A 12,658-nucleotide genomic window follows, 5' to 3' on the forward strand; every position below is an offset into this window, starting at 1 on the left:
TAGGAGTAAGAGTGGCACAGATCAGTGTGTAACATCTTGACTTAATCTTTCCCACTAACAGTTCCCAGATATGTATTTCCCTCTCTCCCTGGGTTTCCTTACATTCACCATCTTCTAGCCACATCAGTGAGGCAGTCTGCTTAGCAGTTACACTAGTCCAGTCTCCTCATAAGTATAGTGAGAGCTATCTAAGGTGCACTAGTCCCCTCTAACTACAGGGAGGACCTGCATGGCTCCTCCCACATCACACATTCAATTTTTGCTAGTACAGTTTCAATGGAAAAAAACAATTTTCTGGTGTTCCTGATGCATCAGTATGGAGGAAAAACTCTCAAACTGGTTGAATCCGTGGGACGTTGACTGAACTCCAGGAAGACATTGCCCTGTGTTTAATGGGCATGGAAATGCCCAGCTTTTGTAGCCCGTCTCTGCACACTAGGCAACGCTGAAACACCTAGCGTGGTAGCAAAGCAGTGTCAGAATTCTATGCAATGTCTCTTTAAGGCTTCTTGTGAGTCTTCTCTAAAATTCCACTATCAATACACAGCAATAGTTTATTTTTATTTCTGCAGTGAGCAGGAGCCCTCCCCATGGTCTATCCCTGTGCCTTCTTGCTTTGTCTCCCTAGCTCCAACAGTCACAGATGATGTTGGACCTTTCTCCACTCCTGAGTGACCTATACAGTAATTCAATAGGAAGACACAGTCTGGTCTCATGGAGGCCCATTTTAATTCTATAACTGAATCAGGTCATGATAACCTGTGTTGGAGGGATGGGAGATTTTTAAACTCCTGCACTCTTATGTTTTGCAGACCCCTCTGTGACGCACACAGCAGTGAGCGATAGGTAGGGAGGAAGAGGGTTGCCCTTTCACTGCCAGCCTTCTGTTACCATTTTGCACTGCCAATGTTCCACTGAAATTAATGAATCGTTGGAGCATACTGGGTACATTCAGGCAGGGGGGAATTCTGTGTGGCAGGGCCATTCTAGCTGGGGAGCAGTCAGTGCCCTTCAAATCATCGTTTATGCTCCTGGAAGGAAGAATCCCTCTGACTAGACCCTTATTTCAGTTGGGTAGGTTCTCTTTAGCTAAGACTTAAGAGCAGTACGTCCTTGAGCCATTTAGGGTGGGTGGTTGTTTTCTATTAAAATGTAGGGTAGCTCTTAATGGACCCTCATGCCTGCCTGCTAGGGGCCTTGCTGTTAATTGGCCACGATGGGCCCGTTACATGGAAATGATGTTGGGGACATCCTGAGAGAGTCTTCTCATGACTAAAGAGTTGCGTTATATACTTTATGGACACTGGCTCTGAGCAGATTGAAGAGACCCACTTAAGCCTGAGTTGAAAGCGGCAGCCTAGCCAAGCAGTCATTGGCTGTGCACTCCAGTAAATTGCTGAATTTGTGTGTTAGCAGACGGTGAGCCACCTGAGGAGAGGTTTTGCTCCGGAATGGGGACTGATTACCGTGAGGTCACTCCTTGAACATTAAGGAAATATTCACATAGTTGCTTCATTCAAGTTTTAATATGCGAGATGCGGGGGCCTCTTCTTCCCTGATGACACATGGTACATAGTGCCCATCGTCTTTAGAAGTAGTTAGGAAGATGTGTCAAAGGACCAAGAGGCACCAAAGGTGGAACAATGTGTTCTCCTTAAAGACAGCTGTGAAATTCCAGCATCTTCATGTTGAACTTCTCACACAGGCAAAACTTCTCTTATTTTTCCTCTTCCGCAATGCTAATCATTCTGCCTCTTATTTGTCCTCGCTCATAAAAAATAAGTAATGTGCAAAAATTGCCAGAGAACCAGCTGCCATCTCATCAAAAACATTATAAATAGAAAACGTTTCCAGCAGTTCAGCTTCCATAGCTGCTGTCTTCTTTCTCTTCCTCCTTTTTTATTGCCAGGGATCTTAGTTTACGGAGGTGCATCTTTGAGTTTCTTCGCTGTCCATCTGCTCAGAAGAGGCCAAAACTTTCAATCTATGATATCATAGTTGGTTGCCACGGTGCTGTAACTGAGAGCAGACAATGTCAGGTGGGGACCGAACAGTAGGTGGCTGCCTGAAGATAAACAGCTCACTACTTACGTGCACATGGATAAAATTTTCAAAAGTGCTTTTCTCTTTCTAAATGTGGTTATACTCTCAGAAATCGCTAATAATCGCACGCATCTGCACTCTCAGTATATAGGTCCTGCTTCTGCAATTGATGGTGTGTGATGGGTTACTACATCACACAGAGCCATGTTGCGGTAAGTAGGGCTCCATGCAGATTCAGCAGTTCATTTAGGCGCTATCAGTTGCAGAAACGCAGCCTACGTTTGTTCATTTGCAAGTCAGCCTGCCAACTGTGCACGTGCCTTCAACAGGGATACGAACATTGCAGCGGGTTGAATACAGCAAAAACAGTGTTTGTGAACATTGATTTGCATTTCAAACGCTTGTTTGGTTTGATTATCCTTGTGTCCTCTTAGTCTTGACCCTTCCTATGGGATGGGTTTGTGTCTGTAGGGAGGCTCGGGGAACAACGTCCCTTTGTAGGAGTACCCAGAGTCACATACGAACCAGGGAGTCCATGCATGGAGACGGGTATTAATTATTCTCCTCTTATAAAGGTTTCATCTAATGAGGGAGCACTAAGGAGACTAGTCAAAGAGAGCAGTGCCCGAGCAGTCCTTAGATGGAAAATTGTTAGCTCAAACCATTTGGTGAATACTTGTAAATAACAAACCCATTGGCAGAAATCAGGACCAGTTCATGAAGAGAAGAAAGTCCTGAATTTCTCAGATCATTTATTTGCATTAAGTTTAATCAGCCCTACAGAAACTCCTGCCACATTCTTTCTGTTTGTAGCATCCTTTAAAAAAAATGATGACAGTTGATGTGTGAGGTGGAATAGAACCCAGCTGGCTTTCCCATAGCTCTGTCAGCTCTGTAGGACTAATAGTGGGAACTCATCTGTTTCAGTAAAGTCCGCAGCTATGGCTCTGAGCTATTTTGAGTAAAATGCTATATTTTTACATGATCACATTTCTGACCATCATCACACTCGACTATTTCAGTTGAATAAACCCCAGCGGGCCCCAGTATCTGTATAGAAAAGATCTCTTAGCATCTGAAAGTACACTAATAAGTAATAAGCATGTTTTACAAAGACCCAGAACAATGAACATGCGATGTAAGCCAAGACTGGAGCAGAAAAGATGAATATTGGATAATTTCAGACTTGTCAACATGCCCTTCAAGGATTTCTGCCTTCTGTTTCCTCCATGGCCTGTGAACTGCCCCATATTCGGTGGACACCATTAAAGCTCCATTCACAGCCCCAGATAAGTGCCCTAACAGCAGTAACTTCTATGCAATACTTGGAAGAGGAGATACTGTGCTCCTGCAGTCACTGCAGAGTGGCATGTGTTGGGTTTCTAATGGAGCCCCCTGTATTGGCACAGGCAAAAACTTTGCTGGCCGGTCAAATACATCATTTCATAATTACAGGCTGTGGGCCAAATTCTGTTCTCGTACCAATTTAAAATCTCATACAGCTCCATTGAGGTTCAATAGACTTGCGCCATTTTAATGAAGAGCAGAATTTGGGCCTCGTGTAACCTACCTGCCCTGTGGACTTGGAGTTCATTTTCATGCCATTGGTGTGACTTTGTCACTCAGGAATGGCATAGCCACAAGCTAGGAATTGTGGTGAGACAGGCTGGTTCCCCTGTCGAGGAATTCTCACTAGTTATACTATACAACTCACCTTCTTTAGAACCAAGGGAAGAGAGAGATGACCCGCATTGCTACTCCAATGACTGTGGCAGCTCTGATTTTCCTTTTGTCTGTGTCTAAATCGGCTAGCAGTAGGCATTTGATTACAATCAGACTTTTCTGCCAGCCATGACACAGTGCATTATTTGTTCTTATTTGCTTTTCACTGCTTCATTTTTACTGTTTTTGAACACAATGGACAAATCTTATTACAACCGACTATAATGTGGACAAGGGATCTGGATATTCCACAAAGTCTTGACCTGCAGCAACTCCTGCTATGTCAGTTACAATCCGTACCACAGCACATCAATTCTGATCCCCGACGTACCTTGCTCATTCATTCCTGGGCTCCCCCTGCCACAGCTCTGTCAATGCTTCTTAGTCCTGACTTACATCACCCTCTGCTGTACTAGTTGTGGGCTTCCCACACACACCTGTGCCAAAGCAACTCAGTGCTAAGCTGCAGCCTGCATGTACACTTTGAATTTAGCACAATCCACTATTTGATTTTCACTCACTGACTGATATGCACACGATGTCACAGTTCTGGAATTGGAAGCAATTAGCATTTCAAAGGTTTGGCTGCACAGTGTAACGAGTGAGGAATAAAGCTGGACATCGGGACGGGGGAAGGGGGGGGCATGACTGGTTTCCCTTCAGGAGCATTGTTTGCAAGGAGAATTGTTCTTGTTTTCTTTTTATGGGAGAAAATCCCCAAATGAAAAAGCCCTGATCTGGGGGAATGGAGAGGGCTGAGAATTCTGGGAGTATCTGTAGCCAAGCTTCTTTGCTTTACGGTTCTCTGGCAATCAGTCAAGTTGGTGGGTGCTTGGTCATGGTTGGAGACCTGTAGGCCGAAACCAGCCTGGTGTGTATTACGCTAAGCATCAGGAGGCCCAGCGCCCAAGAGAAACAATTTTGTGGACTCTCTAGCATCTAGTGGCATGTTGCTGTTCTTTTAACTATAGAGACTTAATAAAGCAGAATTCCAGCTCAGTACTGGTCTCACTCCAGAGTTATTTCCACCATCAGCGTGTTCCTCTAGCATTGCGATATGCTATATGAAGTTATGTTGGCAACGATGAGTTCTGGGGGAGACAGGAAAGGTGTTTAGCCCTCCACCTACCTTTCTATGCATGTGCCTTCTGGGATGTGAGGGAGAAGGCACTTCTTAGGGTGTAGGGGGTAATGATCTTGATCCAATTTGAGTGGGGAAGGGATAGAAGTTTGGGTTTGGCTCTGAGCACTGGTTCCTTTGCCATCTTCTGATGAGCTGCGGTCAGTATCACACCAGGGTGATTTTGGTGACTCTCCTAATCAGGCAAGCACTGCCGTGTAGTAGGGTCCATCTTTAACTCTTGTACTTATCACCATCCCCAGGCAAAGGACCGGAAACTCTGTATGCTGGGCAGAAACTTAATGACAACGAGTGGCACACAGTCCGGGTGGTGCGGCGAGGAAAGAGCCTCAAACTGACAGTCGATGATGACGTAGCTGAGGGTGAGTGCAATGTATTGGTATCTCTACTGTCTCCCTTTGTTCTCAGCTTCTTTTCAGCATACACATGCACCCTTTTTCTTTGTCTCTCTCTCCTCCACCTCTCTGTGAAGGCCTCTCAACTGGGGATCACTGGGTTGAGAATCCAATTATGAGGGGCTCTTTCTTCCCAACCCATTCTGGCAACAGCGGCCTGGAGTGTACCCTGGGAACGGAGATGCAGCAAGGAGAATGTACAAGGCCTTGAACTCAGCCAAAAAGCAAGAAGGAAGCCATAGAGATGTTAGAGAGGGAAGGAAGTGTGTTAATTTGGTTATGTGCCTGCATGTAGTATGTGAGGGAGGAATAAGAAGAGATCCATATTGCTAACCCCAAATGTTCCAAAAACTTTAGACATCCCCTCCCCCCCCCAAAAAAATAGGCTTAAAATCATGCAATTAAAAAAAAATATATTGGGTTCTTTGGTCTTGTGGTCTTTGAGCCTTTAGGGTTCATTTTTTCCATCTGCTTCTTTACAACCATGGGAGCTAGAAACATATTTTAATTTTTCTAAATGAAAGCGGAGATTCCCCTGTAATCGCATGACTCTGGGAGTTGGAGCTTTAAGAGAAATACTTGCTATCTTGAGAGGCTGGTGATGCAGTCATGAGAGTTGGTAACTCTAGGAGAAGCAGCTAATTAAGGTTGCATTTGCCCCCTTGCAACTCCTCCCATTCAGCTGGGCTCTAGAAGCCTCTCTTCCAAATTCCAGGGGACCTCCTCATAGAAAACTCCTGGGAGGTTACTTACGTTTTCTTTTTTTTATAAAAAGGGGGCTTCTGGCATCTGAACAGAACCTGATTGTAAGCAACCTGACAGATTAAAAACTTCAGAAAAAAAACGAGAGATGGGTAATAGGGTTTGAAACGACCCAGGCATCCTGCCGGCTTAACAGGTGGACACAGGGGTGGTTTCCAAAGTACTTGATCATATGTGCACTCTAAATCATTGGTGGTAAATGTACACTCTGTGGTGTGGTGAGAAATGGATAGGAAGATGCCCAGTGACATGAGGAAGCCCCATCTGCTGCTTGCTGGAACTAGCAAAGGTGCGTTCAGTATTACAGTGGGCAAGTTCTTCTGCTTAAGAGGCAACTTTTCAGCCTTAGAGTGAATTTTTGACTTTGTCTCTGTGCTGGAGAGCACAGTAACACAGTTCTCTTGCATTAGAGGAATTCTGGAAGTGATTTTCAGTAACAGCCGCTAGATGGCACTTTCATCATACAGCTCAGAAAGATGCACAAAGAAAATTGCCACTTGAAAGTGTATTTTTCATAAAACCGATCTGATAAATAAAAATGATGGAATCATATATATAGATGATTATACACACACACACACACATACAAATATTTTATTTTTATATATATATATAGAGAGAGAGAGAGAGAGAGAGTATGTATGTATGTATGTATGTATGTATGTATGTATATACAGCCATCCAAATAGTTATGTTAAGAACATGTTATGGTTGCAAAGTTAAACACTTGCAAGTTAGGAAATGCCAGAACTATGATTGTCTGTGCAGCCTTAAGTTGCCCCCCTCCCACCTTTTTGCCTATGCATTATGTTAGTCTTGAACTACGTGATCAGTTGCTACTGTTTTCTACAGGACACCTGTCTAAGTAGTGGAGAGGATGGACCTGCTATGAGGATAAAACAGGGTTGTGTAGAAAAGGAGGCTATTTTATTTAGGCCCCCTGCATTGTTTATTGCAGAAGTTGGGAGATGTGTAGTGAATGTAGAGTGTAGTAACAGGAATAGATGGGTCTCATGTAAGGCCATTGAATGGTGCCTTGGTGATGTGGAACCTATATCTGCCTCTGGCTGAGAGTTTCTCTAAGGTGTTAATCAAACAATTTAAACCCAGCTTTTAACAGGTTGTCACTGATTGTGTTCCTCACTTTCTGGGTGCCCAACATGAGAGCCTGGGGTCTGAGCACTCAGAATGGCAACTGAAGTCCATTGGAGATGTGCTTGACTATATAAAGTGCTAAATATCTGGAAAAATCAAGTCCTAGGCATGCTACACAGGGTATACAAAATTAGTGGTTACTTCTGATCTTACTTTCTGTGTCTCATGAGTGCCATATCTGTACTGCATAGAAGTACAATATGTATATGTAATTAACTAAATATGCTTTAAGGTCATATAACTAGATATTTTGTTATACTGAATAACGAAAATTCATCACCAAGACATGCAGAGCCCAGACCATGCAGTAATTTGGTGTTTGAAGTTAACGAGGCTGTCTTATCTGTTGCCTGCTCATGCGTTAACCCCCTACCATGCTGCCGAGCAGAGCTAAGCAACAACTAGAATAACATCAGACAGCGGGAGAGGCCATTTTCCTTGTGTGGAGCAGTAGAGTGAATTTTTAACACATTATCATTTTTATGACTGTGTCCGTGTTTCTCATTTTCTCTCTCTTTTTTTTTTTTTTTTAAACCTCATTTCATCAATCATCAAACTAGGAACCAATGACTTATTTCAAAAGTGTATCTGAACTGTGGTTTTTTTTGTTTTGTTTTGTTTTTTAGCAGGCCTGATCTGGCAAGCTGCTGAGTGCCTTCAACTTTGGTTATTTTTGGTTGGAGCTGAGGGCACCTAGCAGTGATGGACTCTTGGACTGTAAGTCTCCCCTGCAGTGCTGAGCATGCTGTGGGAGCTCAGCAAATAATACGTTTAAGTGACTCCCCTGAAAGCAAAATGAAATCTCACTCTTGCTCCTTTCCTAATTACCACCTTCTTCCATCAGTCCCCGTTTCGTCCTCTCTGTGAATCAGCTCTGCGCATCTGCTAGCTCCCATCTCTCTCTGTGGTGGAGTGATAAGGTCTCCGCTTGTTATCAGAGAATGTGGTACCCTGGCACATCTGGTGCATATGAGCGTGTCTGCCCTGTTTCTGTATCATGGGGTCTCTGAGATAATTAAGTAGATTCAGCGGGGTTTTCTAGGCCCTATGCCAATCAGGGAAGTGATGATGAGGTTTTTTGGATCATTATGAAAGGACAGAAAGTGTTAGCAACCCAGGCCAGCAGGGACCTACCCTTAGGGAAGGAGCAGGGAGTTAGCTCTCCACAACCCACTCGGTCCTCCACTTTTCAGAGTGCCCACAGGAGTGCTGGTGGCTTTTGTAGTGTGGAAACTTGTCTGCTAGGAATTGGACTGAACCCCCCAACTCATTTCATACACAGGCTGCCTATTAGATGATAACTTTATCCTTACTGTTTTGGAAACCTGAAGGTGAATTGCTCCTTAGCCTGTTTACCAATCCCCTAGCATGCTGGGTGTTCTTAATCTTTTCCTCTTGTTTGCGGAATTCAGGTACAATGGTTGGCGACCACACCCGCTTGGAGTTCCACAACATTGAAACGGGGATCATGACGGAGAAGCGGTACATCTCCGTCATCCCCTCTAGCTTCATCGGCCACCTCCAGAGTCTCATGTTTAATGGGCTGCTCTACATTGACCTGTGCAAGAACGGTGACATTGACTACTGTGAGCTGAAAGCACGCTTCGGCCTCCGCAACATCATCGCTGACCCAGTCACCTTCAAGACCAAGAGCAGTTACCTGAGTCTGGCCACCTTGCAGGCCTACACCTCCATGCACCTTTTCTTCCAGTTCAAGACCACCTCAGCCGATGGCTTCATCCTCTTCAACAGCGGTGATGGCAGCGATTTCATCGCAGTCGAGCTAGTGAAGGGGTGAGTGAACTTTGTGCTGCGGTCCCCGAGGGCATTCAGCTAAGCTGTGGGTACCTTTTAAAATGTTCATACAAAGAGAAGTGGGTATTCACCCATGAAAGCTTATGCTCCAATACATCTGTTAGTCTATAAGGTGCCACAGGACTCTTTGTTGCTTTTTACCGATCCAGACTAACACGGCTACCCCCTGATACTTCATACAAAGAGAGAGTCCTCTGGCTAGTCAATTTCTATTCTTTTTTACTGAGGCATATGGTGTAGTGGTTAAGCAAAAGACTGGGACTCCGGGGTTCTATGCCTGACTGCCACTTACTCATGCTGGGGTGGAGTCTCTGATGTGATATGTCTTTCTCATATCTAGATACTGTGATTCCCATCTCATAAAGCTTTCACTGAATTTTGCCTAAGAGACTATTAGCTGTGCTTGGAGTAAGACCAACAGTGGCTCTGGAGTCTCCATATGATCTGAGCTGATGCATGTGTTGTTTCCAGGTATATACACTACGTGTTTGACCTGGGGAATGGTCCTAATGTCATCAAGGGCAACAGTGATCGGCCTCTCAATGACAACCAGTGGCACAATGTGGTCATCACCCGAGACAACAGTAACACCCACAGCTTAAAAGTGGACACCAGGGTTGTTACTCAGGTTATCAACGGTGCCAAAAACCTTGACCTTAAAGGTAAATCTCAGAAGGATGCCAGTGCTCTTTTGGGCCTTGGGAGGGGGGGTGCAGGCAGGGGGGCGGAGAGCAGTGGGCAAGGAGAAGCTGCATAACCATGCACGAAGGAATGGAAGGTCTGGGATGTGTTGTGGGTTTCTTTTATTTTAATTCTGCATTTGCTCTATTGGCAAGTTCTCTAAGCACCGTACTTTGCTGATCTTGCTCCTTCCGAGATTGTTTTTCACGCATGCTCACATTACTCCTTAGACACAATTATCATTCTTTGGTTAGGACAGGCCTCTCCTGCATTAATCTATTATTCTAGATCAAGTACAGCATTGGCAGAACTAGAGTGGCAGGATGCATAGACAGTCAGGACTGAGAACCACTGTTTATGGGGGAGCACAGGATTGATAATAGGGTGGTATCTGTCAATATGGAAGCACATTAGTAAAGCTAGGGTGGGAAGGACAGGTGATCAGAATCAAAGGGCATTGATGGAATTGTGTAAGGGGACAAGTCTAACCATAAGTGGTGCAGCTGGTTGAAGTTGATGTTCATTTACAGAGCTGTGTGACGGCCCCGGACAGGAGTGGCAGGTGATGCTTCAGGTCAGGGTCTGGATATGTTGGCAGGGTTGTGTGAGGGTCCATGACAGGAACAGCAGTGGATGCTGCATGTACATTGAGGTGGGTTAGCCAAGCTGGGTTCAGGATCACACCATGCACAGCTCTGGCTACCCTTCTTTCACTGGCAGTGCAATTCTTTTAATGAATATAAGGTAAATGCAACTCTGGAAGATAAGTTTATTTTACTTCCTTTTGCTTTTGTCTTTTCACCCTGTTTATCTCCAGGTGATCTCTACATTGCTGGCCTGGCTCAAGGCATGTACAGCAACGTCCCAAAGCTAGTGGCTTCACGTGATGGGTTTCAGGGCTGCCTAGCATCAGTGGACTTGAATGGGCGCCTGCCCGATCTAATCAATGACGCTCTCCACCGCAGTGGGCAAATTGAGCGCGGATGTGAAGGTACAACTCACTTTAGAGGCATTCCCCTCCCGGGCAGCCCCCCTTATCTCTTCGCTGCCCCCTGCTCTGCTGCTCACCAACTTTACAGGCCATCTCATTGGTTTGCTTTCATTGTGATGTCCTTCACTGCCATCAGCATGTAATTGCCATGTTTGTAATCTCCTGACTGTGTAGTGTCTGAGTGGGGGTGACCAGTGGCTGCCAATGGCTCTTTCATGTAGTTATATTCCCCTAGGATATTGTGTCTCCAGCAATGGAAAGATGTTGGGCATGGTGTTGGTAGCAAGCTCCTCATGTGCTTTTCCTACAGAGCCATTTATTGACACTAAGAATATTTAAAGTGTCTAGTCTTGCTCTGGAGTCGAGGTTCTCAGCTGTGCTCTGCAGGCCACCAGATGTCCTCAGGGTCCTTCTTGGGACTCCAAAACACTAAACATTTTGAAGACCAAGTAGTGGCGGGGATGAGGGCTTGTGGAGGTGAGGACAGGTCAAAGAGAGCATTCCTCTTATGAAGTGGGCCTTGCAATGGAAGAGTTGGAGAATGGCTGAAGGTGCTTTTTGAGACATCCAGCTAAAGTGATTTCTAGCACCTTAAATGAATAACTTCCAGCAGCCAAAAATAAAAAGACTGATTTTAAGACCACTAGCTCAACCACATTGATGTGGCATGGGAACAAGTACTCAGGATCTTGTGCTCCCAAAGCATAGGCCCATACCACTTGAGTTACATGATAATTTCTGTTGGCTTGTCAGTAGTGCTATGGCATGTGTCTCTTTGTAGGCAGGCATTCACTACCGGGGAAAACTAATCTCACACGCTGACACAAAAGATGTGCATTCCTGTAGACGACTCTAATGCATCTGGACTCTATCTACTAGGTGGCCCACATGTAGGATAAGATCCTTCTATGCACATGCATGCACGCCAGCTGGTATATTACATTCCCACCATGCTAACTGCTAACAATTTGGCCATTTGCGTCCCTTCGTCCCCTTGAAATGCCCTTCCTTCCCACCAGGGTTGTTGCTAGGCAGTTTTGGAAATTCCAGTGGAGTGCCTCTCCTCCAAGCCTTCAAAATGTGTGAAGCCTCAACGCAGCAGCTCCGCTTGAAACCAAACCCTTCATTACAGCCCATCAGTTGGGTGTTCTGGTTTGCAGGGAGTGTTTGATCCCAGTCCTGCTGCTGCTGGGTAAAAGTAAATCCTTCAATAACTGGTGGGAGTTATTTGTGTCCTGGGATGAGAGAAGAAGGCCCTTGATATAAACCCCGTTCTCATAGCACAGGTGTATGATACACAGTCGCTGTAGCCTGGTCTTCCCTCCGCCCCGGTACGCTTTTAATGGGGCCCATTAATCTGGCCATTTCCCCTGGAAGTCGCAGTGGTCCATAAGAGCTTGCAGCTGTGCCTATTAGGCCTGTAACCAGGGTGCCAAAAGTGGGAATGCTGTGTCTCTCGCTCTCATACAGTGTTGCTTTCAGGGCTCAGGAAAATTCCCTTTGCCTTTATAAAAATGCCCCCTTTGGATTCTTCCCAGCTGTCATCTCATTGCCCAGAAAACCTTTCTTCCAAATTGGGGGTTTCTATTAAGTGTATTTTTACAATATGTAGCTTGTGCAGTTTTGTGTGTGGGATAGCTAGTAGCTCTCCTAGGCCAGCCCATCCTCTTGACTCAGAGAGGCTGGCTAAAGCTCTCTTCAGAGCCAGCGATCTCTGCTCCTGGCTCAGCAAATAGGAGTCACTCAAGTGACATGAACCATTTACCCTTCCCCAGGAGCAGAACCATTACGCTGGCCAATAGAGCTTGGATCCAAATGAGTGGTCACCTTTCCTACTGCTGGTGCCCAGGGCAGCTGTGTCCTGCCAGGGCTGTAGCTGCCAGTACATCTCCCCACCCCTCCTTTCTGCTATAGCATCTATTTTCAGCTCACCAGCCATCCCTATAACATAAG

At 45.3% G+C, this 12,658-nt stretch overlaps 1 protein-coding gene across 2 annotated transcripts in view; it reads left to right on the forward strand.

Moving 5' to 3' along the window:
- The window catches only part of NRXN3 (neurexin 3), a 1,356,989-nt gene that overhangs the window by 567,127 nt on the left and 777,204 nt on the right, over positions 1-12,658 (forward strand). For both annotated transcript variants that reach the window (XM_026651477.1, XM_029911473.1), the window contains exons 10-13: positions 5,149-5,268; positions 8,631-9,012; positions 9,505-9,695; positions 10,532-10,705. In XM_026651477.1, the coding sequence (XP_026507262.1) occupies positions 5,149-5,268; positions 8,631-9,012; positions 9,505-9,695; positions 10,532-10,705 (867 nt within the window). The remainder of the gene's footprint in view (positions 1-5,148; positions 5,269-8,630; positions 9,013-9,504; positions 9,696-10,531; positions 10,706-12,658) is intronic.

Source organism: Terrapene carolina, unplaced genomic scaffold (assembly GCF_002925995.2).
Source record: "Terrapene carolina triunguis isolate 2854851 unplaced genomic scaffold, T_m_triunguis-2.0 Scaffold96, whole genome shotgun sequence".
Classification (NCBI taxonomy): domain Eukaryota; kingdom Metazoa; phylum Chordata; order Testudines; family Emydidae; genus Terrapene; species Terrapene triunguis.